The following is a 14,102-nucleotide window of genomic DNA, read 5'->3' on the forward strand; positions in this document are numbered from 1 at the left end:
TGAATGAGACATTGGCCTTGGCCGAGCTCTGCACTCTATTTGAGTTATTTATTTTTGTAATTGAAAGTGAAAAGTAACCGAACTCAATTGTGTAAGCAATAAAGACAAATGTTATTTTAGTTTCAGACTTTTTTCATACGTGTGCTTGGTGCTTTTCTATCAGCTGATCATTGACCATTATGGCATTAAAACTCCTGCATTCTTATCCAGTTATGTCATGTTGGAGTTAGACCACATTTTAACATTAAACTGTTTACATGCAGTCTTTACATTTTAACATTTCACCTTTTTTGTCAGTATTTGAGAGTTTGCCCCCTCTTTATGGCTTGGATTGTGTTCTTTTTTACATTTATGACAAGATTGAGAGACTTATTTTTTAACAAAATCTAAGGCAAAGATTTCAATAGTCCCGAACCAGTTCTCTATATCCAAACTTTTCATTACGGGCACTTCATTTATATAACCTCCCACAGAAAAGATGTGCCTATTGAATTTAGCCTACAACACCTTCAGAAGGCTCAGCATTAAGTTCTGGCGTCCCGGAGGCCCCGTCGCTCCTCACCCCCCCTCAGCACTGATCAGATCCACCCACACTCTCCTGTGCCTACACCAATTTTGTTCACAGCATTTCACCTAAAAAACGTTTTCCTCACTACTGCAACAGCACGGAGAACATAACAAAAAAGCATGATCACCGGTTTGGGATCGTATTAAGACTCCTTCTGTTGCTCTCCACAGGAATTTCTCAAGAAAGAATTCAGTGAGGAGAATATCTTGTTCTGGCAGGCCTGTGAATACTTCAGTCATGTCCCTGCAGCTGATAAAAAGCAGGTAAGTCTACAGTGTGAAGCTAAACCCACTGACTAAGACATGTAGAGTGATTGGAAACACTCCTATCTTTTTTGTCCTATATCTACGTAACACAAAATTGAGTATCACCTCTACTAACAGAATAGATATCATACTGTTTTTCCTTAATCAAATGAGTTAAGATTTTTTTTAACAGGTTAAACAGGGGTAAACCATCATCTATACCTAAAGCCAATATATATAATAAATGATTTTGTATAGAAGTCTTTGATATGATACAATACAATATACTTTATTGTCCCTGTAAGAACGTTTTTAGACTCTGTCCTGCTTCTCCACATAAGATACAAATCCCACTTCCTGGTTGCATTTACATTTTGAATTCCGTACATAAACATTCTCTCTCGACCCTGTACATTTATTGTGTGACCCTTATGAGTCCCACCTTCCAACAATTGGCCAATCCTTAATGAAATGATGCTATTATTTTATGTGAAATACATCTTGGCTCTAATGCATCGTCCGCCCTCTGTCCTGCAGCTGTCTCAGAGAGCCGGAGAGATCTACAACAGCTTCCTGTCCAGCAAGGCCACCATGCCGGTCAACATCGACAGCCAGGCCCAGCTGGCCGACGACGTCCTCACCTCCCCGCGGCCCGACATGTTCAAGACGCAGCAGCTACAGGTACAGACACAACGAGAGTAGAAGTTGTAGTGAGCTCGTCTCTGCAAATAACATGTTGCTTCAACAGTTTTTTATCACGTCATGTCTTTGGTAGGGAGGAGCTAAATCAAGGCTGCTCTCAACATGTTGAAAGTCATAAATCTAAATAAGACTGCTACATTCATTTTTGTTCTGCATGACAGAATATATAATGTTTCAGCCAAGTTGCTGATTAAGAAGGGCTAGACTAATGCTATCAGTGTTATACTATTATTATTGAAGCATAATACCAGTATGATACGATTTGTAAATAGGATTGATTCCAACCTGTGTGATCCAAACGTTTTCATTAACTCCACAGCAATTAGCAATTAATGGAAAAGATAGATGCAATCATTTCCAAAATTCACAATACCTTTAATTCTAACAAAATATTCAGTTCAGCCTTTCTGAGAACTGCGGTCAAAAAATGGTTAACTGTTAATAACTGCTGTGTGTACACAAAGGGCACACTTTGGCACATTTTATTCATCAAAGATAGTTGATTAAATCCAAAAAGATAAACCATTTCACTACAATTGAAGATTTTCTTAAGGGTGATGAATTCATTTAAAGGAGACCTATCATGCAAAATGCACTTTTTATGTCTTTTATACATAAATATGTGTCCCCGGCAGCGTCAGAAAATAAAACCCTCTTTCTTTTCCTCCGTACCCAAATCTCTAAAAACGGGGGAACACTGGAGCTGATCCAGATTTGCGTCCGATATGACGTAATATCGGAAATGTAGGCTGGCTTTACACCCCCGGCCCAATCAGAAACGTTGCTATCAGAAACAATGCCCGACTGTTTTGGACGTAATATGGTCGGTGTTCACATTAGCATCGCTAACACTCAGAGCTAACCTGTACTGGAGAGCATGTGTGTGAAGAAGGAAATAAAAAGGAACTCACCTTGTGGTATAACCGGCAAGAGAGAAAGCCTTTGAGCTCCAGACTGTTTCAGAAATAATCCTTGATCATCCATGATATGGCGTTTCGTCACCGCAGTATTTAGTTTAGACAGTAGCTGCCGTGTTCCGCATGAGCTCAGCCCCCTCCTTTTTTATTTTTTAAATCTTTATACCCCAAATCAGCACTTTTGAAACAGGAAGTGAAATAGAGGGATATGAGGCTAGAATGGGTGATTTGTTTGGTATTTTGAGCAAAACACTTCATAGACATGCTTTTTATATATCTGAGACCTATGCTATTGCCTACAAATAGCATGATAAGTGTACTTTAATATGAAGACAGACATTCAAAACCTCAATAGGAGCCTAAAAACTGACCCTCAGCATTTCATATTTGTTTGATTTCTGAATTCTATTATTCTTATGATTTCCTTGCTCAGCATCACCGTGAATATCCGGGCATTTTCCTTGACAGTAGGGGGTTCCGTTCTCCTCTCGCCTTTAGTCACTCTGCATAAGCATATTGGCTTTTCTCGATGGCCATCTGGGTTTGTTTACGAAAGGGCGCGGAGCCTTTACCAGAGAAATAAACACAAACTGGCATACGCCCACAGAGAAGCAAGCGCATACTGTACACACAGACACATAGACATGCATGTGTATATTTCCAGGCTGGACATGAGCATTTAAAAGTGTTGAGACACCTGTCATAACATGAGCTATAACCATACGTTACCACCGGTAGTTCTCCTCTTTTGTTTAATTTACTCTTCCCTTTTATGTTTGACCCTACATGCCTCTTTGTGTATCTCACCTCTTTCATTCCACCACTGTTTTTAAAAACCGCCCTTTTTCTTCTACAGATTTTTAATTTGATGAAGTTTGACAGTTATTCCCGATTCCTCAAGTCCTCCCTTTACCAAGAGTGCATGCGTGCCGAGGTGGATGGCCGATCTCTGCCGGACCCTTACCAGATTCCCTGCAGTCCTGCGCCCTCTAAACACAGCGGCAGCTCGGACCGCTCCTCCCTCTCCACTCCCAAAAAGGTAACACTGACTTTTTAAGCTGTATCACTAGAATAGAACAGCTTTGTTGACAGTCCTTTACAGCTGGTTACATCTTCCTTTTATGTTCTCCAACCAATAGGAGGCCAGAAAGCAGAGGTCAGGGAGGTCACTCACCGAAGACAAGGATGAGACCGCCGATAAGAAACGCGGCTTCTTCTCGTGGTCCCGCAACAGGAGCTTTGGAAAGGGCCCCAAGAAGAAGGACATAGCAGACATAAACCTGGGTATGGAATGGATAAACAAGAACACTGGTTAAAAAAAGCTTTCCACAAGCGTTCGCAACACTTCCAAAGAGCTGATGTGTCCTTGAAAAACACACCAATTTGATGCCAGCTCCGGGGTTGCCATGAGCTACATGCGGGGGAGGGATGTAGAAACACAGCTGCCCCGCAGTCATCAAAGTATTACACACGCAGCTCATGTACCCAAAACCACCTTTTGACAGCATTTTGACTCACCGGAGAGAGTGCTATCAACAAAGGGCCAGTGTTTTAAAGGTGGCGAAATACCAAAATGAGGTTGATATGATGATGGGAAGCCTTTGTTGGGGATTTTGATCATTATGATATCAAATTATAGCTGTAAGGCACAGAGAGAATCTGCACATCTTTTTAAAACAACCTACTCATTGTGCCTTTTTAAGGTTACTAATTTGAAAGGCTGCAATTGATAAAACCATTTATTTTTAAGCTTTGTCAAATACATTAGAAATTATTCCTAATTTTTCTGTAAATATTCTTTAAAGCTTAAGTTGTTTTATGTGTAAATACACCAGAGTGTTTGTCAAACTCTGGTGTATTTATTGCTTTGAATATATATTACAATCATAATTTTTTGGTCTATGTTGAACCTACTGTTCACACCGGTACCGTCTCTCAATAAATATAGCTGCAATTCAATTGAATGACACTGTTTATACGCAAATATCTTCTTTGATAACCGTTTTTGTGGTGTCAAACGTTGATTATAACTCTAAAAACATTGTTAAGTCATGCCATAGTTTGAAGCTGTCATGGTGTTAAATATTGTACGTTTTATTTTTCTGAAAGTAGTGACTAAAGTCTCTTATCTGCATGAGTTCACCCTCCTCTGTGTTCTCTTGTGCAGACTACTGGGGCAGTAATGGGCGGAGGGAGTCCCAGGGCTCCTTGTCGTCTGGTACCAGTCTGGAGATGGCCACTTCCTGCTCTGCTGGGAAGATCGAGGTAAGATTCCTCTGGACAAATCACTATGGCAACACAGAGCCCAGTGTCTGGTACAGCTATCATATCAGGCCTCAGTAATTGTGTGTTACTTGTCAGCCCACTCATAGTTAACGGGTGGCATAAATTACAACTGAAGCCATGTATATAGGCACTTTCACACCGGAGTACTTTTCTCGTTTAGTTCCGATAGTTCCTGGGATTTTGCGTTCACACCAAAAAGAGAACTTAGTTCATGAGAACTTTTACGTGCCTGCTAGAGAGGTGGTACTTTCCTGAGGAGAAAAAAGTTCCAATTTCTGATTGGCTGGGCGAATTGCAAACCACGCCCCGTAAAAAAAGTTTTGTGAAGCCGCCATTGTATTTGCTGGCATTAGCATTATTAGCATTAGCCTCGCGCACCAACGGAGAGAGAATAACTTATGGCAACACAAAAAAAAACAGTGCTGGGAACTAAGTACGGCAAAGTACACAGTACAAAGTGAAAGCGGCTTTTTTAACTCTTCCAGTCCTTTTAATGAAGCCTCCCTTTGTCTATCTTCTTTAGGCTGATAATCGCCACTCAGTATGGGAGCGCTCCCCCAAACAGTGCAGCGTGGTGCTGCCCGACGGCTCCTGCTCTCCCATCAGTCTCCGGCCCGGGGCCTCCGTAAGGGACGTCCTCCACGACCTCTGTCAGAGCATCAACGTCAACATCGCTGCTGTGGACCTCTTCCTGGTGGGAGGAGAGAAGGTAAGACAATCATTTACTGATGAATGCTGGAAACATGCTGCTAATCGATCAGAACACTCAGGCAAGCTCCTCATGCAACCACTGAGTCAACCCTTTGTTTGCGATGAACCAAGCTAATAAAACAATGTATTTTCTTGTGAGTAGTCATTGGTTAAATTAAGCTTTTTCTAATTAAGTTTCAACAGAGACACTAAAACAGATGTACTGTGTAGTAGAGTTTACGGTATGGAGTGCTCTGGGTTTGTCGCTTGTGTTTTTTAATGTTGCTTTTTTCCTCACAGCCTTTGGTGTTGGACCAAGACTGTATGACCCTCAGCTCCCGAGAATTAAGAGTGGAGAAGCGGACGTTGTTTAGGTATGTTCCTTAAACATTTCCTTTGATATGTCAATTTCCTTGAAAGAGCTCTTCACACGTTAGTTTACATTGGTTTTGCATACATAACAAGACAAGAAAACAAGACATACCCAATCCAGGAAGACCAATACAGGCATGCAAATATTATTAATAGTATAACCACAAACCTGAATCTTTTTAAATAATAATGAACGGAAAACTACATTTACAAATAATAAGTTAATCATTTAGAAATGCAATTAAATCCTTTCCTACTTCCCTCTGTTAAAAGAATTATATTAAATATGTATTGATCGTAATGATAAGAAAACAGCTGGAGGGGATTTAAGGTAAAAAAGGATTAATATTTGATTAGTTTCACCTTAGTCTAAAGAAGGGTACAAGGGAGCGTTGTACAAAGGAAAAAGAGATCTATTGATCCTTGATATTCTATTCTTCTCTAAATGCCTTCCTCTTACCTCGGCCAGGTCTCAAACTGGGGCGCTGCGTCAGATTTCCATGGTGTCTCTTCTTGCCAATAAATATCACTTTTTCACTGTGTGCTTTAATGTCGCCGCTGACATTTACCCGTGCTCTTTCTGTGCTCCTAGATTGGACCTGGTCCCCATTAACCGCTCCGTGGGTCTGAAGGCCAAACCTACCAAACCCGTCACTGAGGTCCTGCGTCCCGTGGTGGCCAAATATGGCCTCCACCTCAGCGATCTCGTGGCCAAAATAGTAAGTCGCCCCCGGTGGCTACAATGCCTTCATGTTTGTTTGAAGCTCCTGTGTGTGTGTGTTCAGCATCTTGTGCAGTGTGTGACGGTGCCACAGGGTGGAGTATCATGGTCAGGGGAAGGAAGCGACCGCATCCTTTTCCATCTCTACACGGTGGTTAGCGCTGTGACTCAGCCCGGCCTCCGAAGATGGAGCAGCAGGGCTATAATTACAAATGACGACACTCCTCAAACATGCCAACTCTTTTTAGTCCTCCCCTCGACTCCTGCCAGAGGATGTATTTTAGTCCTTCGGGTTTCCAGGCATTATAACTCTATTATACAGTAGCCTGAAATACGGTTTATACATTTAGCTTGTGAACTCAATTACAGCCAAAACTAATTGAGACATACTTAGCCATAAGGTGTTAACCATTAAATATGACTTTCTTTCAGAGTGGAGAAACTGAGCCTTTGGACCTCGGCGCCCCCATATCCAGTTTGGATGGCCTGCGAGTTGTTTTGGAGAGAGTTGATCCAGCTGCAGGGAAAGGTGAGACCATCAAACAAGAATACCATTTTTTTTTTATACCAAAAATAAGAATTCATTTTTATTTCAAATGTAACTGTTAACTGGGATGGACACCAGAAGTTTAACTTTGTTCGACTTGTTTCCATGCTTTAATATTCAAAAAGGTCTTTATTTGTCTCATACTGCCTGTGTTACAGCACCTCTTTTCCCCCTCTGTCTGAAACCAGTCTGCTCTGATTGGTTAGCTGGCCAGCTCTAGTGTGATTGGCCAACTTAGAGATGTCCCTGCTATCACTTAAAATGTGTTGGAGCACTAGCCAATAACAGCGCGAGTGATACATAGTGATGTCACTATGTTACGGAAGTAAACATACGAGTCCAATGGAGGCGTTTTCAGGCAGGGGGGGAGTGTGTAGAAGAATGCACATTTTAGCCTTTGCAGACCATTGAAATGCACAGAAACCTATATAACACACTACAGGAAAAGGGAAACCCCAAAAAGCACAATCTGGCACCCTTAACTTCTGTATGTATAACATGTCTTTTATTCTCTGTCTTTGTTTCAAGCAGATAAATCCAAGTCTTGCTCCCTAAAGAACCTCCCTCCATCCAGAAGTTTTTCTGCTGCTGTGAGTACCCACAATGTCTTTTTTCTCACGTGGCTTCAAATGTCGGGATGTGGTGATTTGTCCTTTCCTACTGCTGCTCTGCTTCTGCTCCTTTAAGCCTCATTAATCAGCGGGCCAGTGCATCAACATGTACACTTTTCGACAAGCTTTACATTGGTGTGTACTTCCTGATTTGTTTGTATTCTTCGCCCTAACACCGCCCGTGGCTGACTCACCCGCTCATATTCTCCATGCTTGAGTTTTGCACCGTATGAAGACCGATAGGACTCCGTATAGATGTTAGCATGGCCAGAAAAAGGCTCCGACAGACGGACAAGGCTCATGAAACCTGGACGTTCTGCTTCAGCCCGTGCTTAGCCCCCCCCACCCCCCCCACGAAACCCTCCTCCCCCCCACTCCATCCCCTAACAGAGTGCATTGTTATTGTTGCATCTGCAGGGAGATGAGAGGTCAACACCAAAGGACTTTTCTGTGAAAGCGAGTGGACCAGACTCAGCACTCCCAGGGGAAAAGAGAAAACAGAAAAAGATTAATATAGATGAAGCTGAAGGTAAATCCCTCTCTTCCTTCTTCTTCTTCTCTTTTTGATGTTTTTGTGGTGGATTTCTTAGCTTTCGCTTTGCCTCTGGACTAGGGTTATTTTCTCTGTCAGGTGTCAGGCTGCTATGCTGCATGTTCAACTAATATTTTCTTCCAGGATTGAACATATTCGGAAGAGTTAGAGTGATTTTCTTTGGTTTTGTTGCAGAATTCTTTGAGCTCCTGAGCCGGGCGCAGAGCACCCGAGCCAACGACCAGCGCGGCCTCCTGAACAAAAACGACCTGGTGCTTCCCGACTTCCTGCGTCTCACCCCAGCCATCTCCTGCTCCACTCCAGACTCCAAGAAACAGAGCCGGGAGAACGGCGTCTCCTCCAGAGTGGCTCTCAGCGCCAACCTGCGCTCCGAGAGCCTCGACTCCTCCCTCAGCTCCGGCGCCAACGGACACTCCGCGACGAGGCGGTGCCTGATGCCGCCCACGCGCCACGCCACCTTCGGCACCCACCTGTCCCCCATCCCGAGGCCCTCGGACACCCGGCCCAGCCTCCGCACCGTGGAGGAAGACACCAACAGTGACCTGACCCTGGTGGGGGAGGGCCACATCAGCAGCCCCAACAGCACCCTGCTGCCCTCGTTGTCGTCCCCCATGCCGTCCTTCAACAGCAGCCTGCCAGAAGCCAACTTCACCCCCCCACCGCCCTGCCCCCAGCCTCAAGACGCAGGCGGAGAGTCCACTTCAGGTATTTCGACAGTGTAACCCAACCGGTGTGTTTGCGTGTGTGTCGTATGTGCGTGTGCGTTCTCTCCACAGTGGTCCAAACCCGACCACTTTAACGGTAACACTCCCTCTACACTGACTCTGATGCACTTTAATGACAAATTGTCAGTTTGCCGTTCCTTTAAGAAAACTGTTTTTCATAAAGTTAGCAAAGCATGTGTGTAAATAGTGATGTGTATATTTTGTTCAGCGAGTACCTGGAAGTCACTTCCAACTGTTGCGTCAGTTCATTCCAGTAATTCATTTAGTTTAGTTTGGGTGCATGCCGATGGTGATGGCGGAGATAATGAATATGAATAATACATGCGTAGTGCATACAGATCACCAATCAATATTTGACAGTCAGTGCATGCTGTGGTGGAGACCATTGAAAGTGAGATTGGCAGCTGTGTTTCCTGCCATCACGGGTTCATCATGTACAATTAGAAACCATCGTAGCCAAGTAGACCCATGAACCTGTTTGACAGCATTACAACAGTCATCACTAAACGCATGCTGTGCTCCTCTCCATCCCACCACGTTCATCTCAGAGCAATCCAACAATGTCAGACCCTCGGAACTCCGGTGAGTCATTACCAAGGTGTCGTCTCCAGCTGCAGCCATTTGAGCAACCGGTGAACATAATTATTCACCGAGAGGACAAGTGCTCCTTAGCGCTGGTGACATTGCTGGATTGCCTGTCACTCTTCCCCCCCGGGTCCCCTCTTCAGACACCTGTTGTAGATAATCACTGCCAATGATCTCTGTACCTGTGATTTGAGTAGATCTAATAAATGTTAGAATTGGAAATCACTCGTCTGTCTTTTTACACGTTTGTGAGTTTTCTCTCTCTCACCCCCACCTCCACAACCTTTTCCCGCCTCCGCATGCCCCCCCTTCCTCTTCTCTGTAGCTTCCTCTCATTTTCTCTTGTGGCTTCCTCCTCTCATCAGCTCCCACTCCTTTGTGTACTTTTCTCTGTGCGCGCGTCTCAGGGTGTCGCTGTGTGTGTGTTCTGTGTTGGTGAAACACTGCTTGGTGTGTTGTTGCTTCACAGGCTCTGTTGTGTGTAGCTTTTGTTGTGTGGCGCTCGAGTGTTGGCTCATAGTGTACAGCTCACCTGCAGATGGATTTCATTTTTCTATCTATCCCCCCTCCGTGTCTTTGTCCCCCCGCACCCCCCCCCCCCCACTTCTGTGTTTTGAGATTGAAGGTAAACCGATCAAGTGGTGAATTGATTTGTAACGGTGGTGGTTGATTTGTTGACGTTTTCAGAAATACAAGGCTTTCTCTTTACAGATATGCAATTAGAGGTGACATGTTTTTGATTCACGGCTTTAAATATAACTCCAGGGAACCTTCTGTGATCCCGTGAAAGAGAGGATAATGACGCTCGACGACAACAAAGCCGGTGTTTATCACTTCAAAGCACCGTATCAAAGCTGCATGCTCACTCTGACCTTGCTTTCTTTACATGAATAGCGAGTCTTTAATGCAAGGTGATACATGCAGAAGATGATGAGGAAGGATGGAAGCTCCTCCGCAGGCTCCCTCTTTTTCTCGTTGCTAAGTGCATCAGCCTGATTCTTCCCACCACTGGGCGCCATGGTAACCTTATCTGCGAGTTAACTGAGCTACAGATAGAAACTGTCACTGCTGGTTTTCATCCGTCTCCCAGACTATTACACCCTTTGTCCCAGCAGCTGAAAAAGACATTTAACATATCCATATTTCTAACACCTCGGGGAGGCTGGAAAAGTTAACACGCCTCCACTTTATCAAGTTGGTACTTCTTTATTCTGGTGCAAAGTCACGCTCGCTGCAGGCTTTATAAAGTGTTTAAGAGACAAACACCCACTGAATACGTCAGAAGTGGTCAAGTTAACAATGGTTCAGGAGCAATTATGCTTTTTGACTGTCAGTTTATTTGTTTCTGTTGAAATGGCGCCCTCTGCTGTTCCCAGGAAATCAATAATTACTGCTGAGGTGGATCAACACGTTCTTAAGACATGAATAATAAAGTACAATAGAAAATAAGAGGATACAGTCCAGCTGTGTCTACATGAGCTCATGTGGATAAAATAAGTACTTTTCAAGTCATAGAAATGTATTGTTTCTTAATCCTACTGCAAAAAGGTCAAACTACACAAGGTAATTCATGCATTTATAAAGGACACTGAAGAAGCTAAATCATTGTATTACGGGTAAAAACACCCTGTACGAATTAGCTTCTAAAACGGTGGCTCTAAGGCAGAGTTATATTAGTACCAAGAGTATTTCTGGCTCGACAGTAAGTTGCATTTACTCTGCATATTTGGTGTAAATTACCCCCTGATTAGTCTGTTAGAATGAAACCAGAAGGCCTGCGGTCTGTATCTGGAGGCCTTTAGCAGGGGTCACGGGGATAATTTGCTAATGATGGCTGTAATCAATTCACCCTGTCTGACACACTGTGAGTCATGAGGGGAGTGCCCACTAGGGGGCGACATCACACAGTGGAACTCCATCTGAGTGGCATGAACTCAATGCATAGAGTTTGAGTCAGAAATAAAGGTAGGAATTGAGCTAGAACTGATTAATTGAGGAAGGGTTTAAAGTTTAGATGCTTTCTGTTTTAATTCAGAGGAATAGTTTGGCTCATGTGGGGAAGATGAAAGAATTCCTGCTGGGAGTAAATCTACCTTGAGGCCGGGCTATCTACAAAAAGGGCTCGGTAATGACTGCAGCACACCTGAGGGACCATGTGGCACAGTTTTCCCGCCATCTTCCTCTTGTCAGCTCTCAAAGCCGACAGATCTGACCCTGGGCCAGCCTTATCATCCGTCTGGTGATCAGAGGAGGGCTGCGCGCAGATTTTTGGCAGCACTTTCCGTAGCTGAGTGCGATCCAGGCTCTTTTTCAGCTCCAGGCTGCTGCCATATCTGTGGACAAACCTCACCATAGGAGGCATGGCTGTGTCAAACAGCTCTGTTCAGGCCATCATGTTTGCACGTCACAGCCCAGACAGCAAGCTGGGACACCGAAAACATGCTTGGAAAAGGTGAAAAATGATGGCTGGGAGAAACACACTTAATCTTGTGAGGTGATCTTTTGAAGAGAAGGCAAGACATCAGGCATAATTAAGCTATCAACATATTTTATTTGGTTAAAATGTATACCTACGGTTTTAACATTTTGAACAAGACTTGGTAGCATGGTGGCTCAGTGTTTACAGTAGGACCTTCTTCTATTAGTATCAACATCTTGGAAGTCCCCTGTTTCTTTGGGATAGGCTACAATGCATGCTGGGATAGGCTGCACCCCCCCCCCTGCCTGACCCATAACAGTACAAAGTGAGTATGAAGCATGTGTTCACATCCTTTTTGGCTTGTGACAAGAACTGATACTTTCATTTATATGATCGGTTTTTATAGTAAATTAATCAAAAACAGAAGATTAGTTTTGATGAGTCCCAAAGACGCATATTATTGATTTTTAACTATTTTGTGATATTTAATCGCAGTTGTACCCTTTTTAAAAAGGACAAATGTTAACTTGTGACCTGTGTTCAAATGTAAACATTAATGAGCACCTGAGGCATAATGTGATTTTGTAAATCTGAGGAAAACTATTTCAGAGGAAAATTGCAATTGTAAATTAACTTTTTGGAAATAATGGATGAATACATTCATGGCTTTAAAAGTAGAGCTGCAACAAAATACGTACTAATGAATATGTATACATAGTTCTTGGTTCAAAACTGGCAGTAAAAAAGGAAGTGTTACGCTTCTCAATACATAATAATAATAGTAATAACACATTATTATGGGTTTTGGACTGACAAATCATGACACGTAAATACATTACCTTGGAGGCAATTTCAATTTCATTTGAAATTGTATAGATCAAACAATCAATGTATCTAGAAAATGATTTGCAGCCAATTAATTATAAAAATAATCACTGTTCAATTTCAAATGTACACCAATTAATCATAATGTGTCACCGAGCAGCTCTGCATGACCGCATCAATGCATCACATCCTGTGGAAACCCCTGTGATTAATGTTGATATTATATACCATCGAGTATATCTAATTCTAATCAAAGTCTCTCCTTATTTGCCTAAAACATGTCTAAATGATGTCTTTAAGCTTCAGAGAACCTGTTGGCAGTCGTTGAACAGCTATTGAAGCTGTTTCGTGTTCACCTTGGTGGATTCTGTTGTGCCGCAGTGGTTCTGCTGAGGGTCTGTGTAAGGTCAGCTGTTGGAGCTCACAGGCTGTGTTTACATCTGCGCCGAACAGCAGTGAATCACAGTCGGTGGAGTTGGGAGCGTCTATGTGTTGAAGTGCTGTGTTTGAGTCACTCGGACCTCTGTGTTTAGAGTCTGTGGGGCCATAGGGTTCACATTAGAAGTGGGGAGTTTATCAGTGACTGTAATGCCAACATCCTGGAAACATTGGGGTTTTAGCCCCATGAGTACACTTTCACGAGAAGAAGACGATTCTGTTTTGCTCATCACCCTCTTAAAATGTACTTTTAACTTTGGTTATTAAACAGTAAAAGCCTTTGATGAATACAGCTTGTTTGAAATGAAGCCCAAATTGTGAAGTTGTAATATAAAACTTGGGACAACTAATCCAAGTCCATTTATTAATATTTAATAATATCCATTCAGTTCTCCCCCATGGTTGGCAAGTGAGTTCAGCAAGTTTGAGCCAAGACATTTATGTCATCCAGATTGTCTTGACAACAGCTGTGCAGATTATATAACTGTCACATTACTCAAACATATTCAACTAAAGTGTTCATTTGAGCTACAATGCAATGGATGACACGTTTCTTAGAGCCGCTGAAATGGAAAACACTTATATTACGCATCTGGTCATGATGCAGTCTAATTGGAAGACATGGTCCAAATGAGTCAAAGTCGCAAAGAGATGGGATATATTCTTTTAAATATGCTTTTAACCACAAATGGGTGCAGTGATCAATATTAAGTTACAAAAAATGAATCGAGTTTATCAGAAGTGAAACACTGAAAATAATCTCCCACATCTGTAGCCAAGCTCCATGTTCTTTATTTTGAGTTTTAGCTATTTTTTAGCTCACGGTTTTGGTTTTTAAACCTTAAAACATCTGCTCCTATAAACTGGAGTTTGCAGCTGTTTTAATAAAAAAGATATG

At 42.8% G+C, this 14,102-nt stretch overlaps 1 protein-coding gene and 1 long non-coding RNA gene across 7 annotated transcripts in view; one reads left to right on the top strand and one right to left on the bottom strand.

The window, feature by feature from the left end:
• rgs12a (regulator of G protein signaling 12a) overlaps nt 1-14,102 on the top strand; it is a 40,564-nt gene that overhangs the window by 24,913 nt on the left and 1,549 nt on the right. For 5 of the 6 annotated variants that reach the window (XM_034105738.2, XM_034105737.2, XM_034105740.2 and 2 more), the window contains 12 exons: nt 739-831; nt 1,351-1,494; nt 3,289-3,471; nt 3,572-3,716; nt 4,600-4,697; nt 5,242-5,427; nt 5,709-5,782; nt 6,373-6,499; nt 6,934-7,030; nt 7,577-7,638; nt 8,077-8,188; nt 8,387-8,917. In XM_034105738.2, the coding sequence (XP_033961629.1) occupies nt 739-831; nt 1,351-1,494; nt 3,289-3,471; nt 3,572-3,716; nt 4,600-4,697; nt 5,242-5,427; nt 5,709-5,782; nt 6,373-6,499; nt 6,934-7,030; nt 7,577-7,638; nt 8,077-8,188; nt 8,387-8,917 (1,852 nt within the window). The remainder of the gene's footprint in view (nt 1-738; nt 832-1,350; nt 1,495-3,288; nt 3,472-3,571; nt 3,717-4,599; nt 4,698-5,241; nt 5,428-5,708; nt 5,783-6,372; nt 6,500-6,933; nt 7,031-7,576; nt 7,639-8,076; nt 8,189-8,386; nt 8,918-14,102) is intronic. The other variant, XM_034105741.2, reaches the window with a different exon arrangement.
• Nucleotides 1,398-5,189, bottom strand: LOC139435764 (uncharacterized). Its single transcript, XR_011644977.1, has 3 exons — nt 4,948-5,189; nt 3,607-3,712; nt 1,398-1,488 (listed from the first exon to the last, which is right to left on the bottom strand). It is a non-coding gene; the product is annotated as an uncharacterized lncRNA (long non-coding RNA).

This window comes from Pseudochaenichthys georgianus, chromosome 18 (assembly GCF_902827115.2).
Source record: "Pseudochaenichthys georgianus chromosome 18, fPseGeo1.2, whole genome shotgun sequence".
Taxonomy (NCBI): Eukaryota; Metazoa; Chordata; class Actinopteri; order Perciformes; family Channichthyidae; genus Pseudochaenichthys; species Pseudochaenichthys georgianus.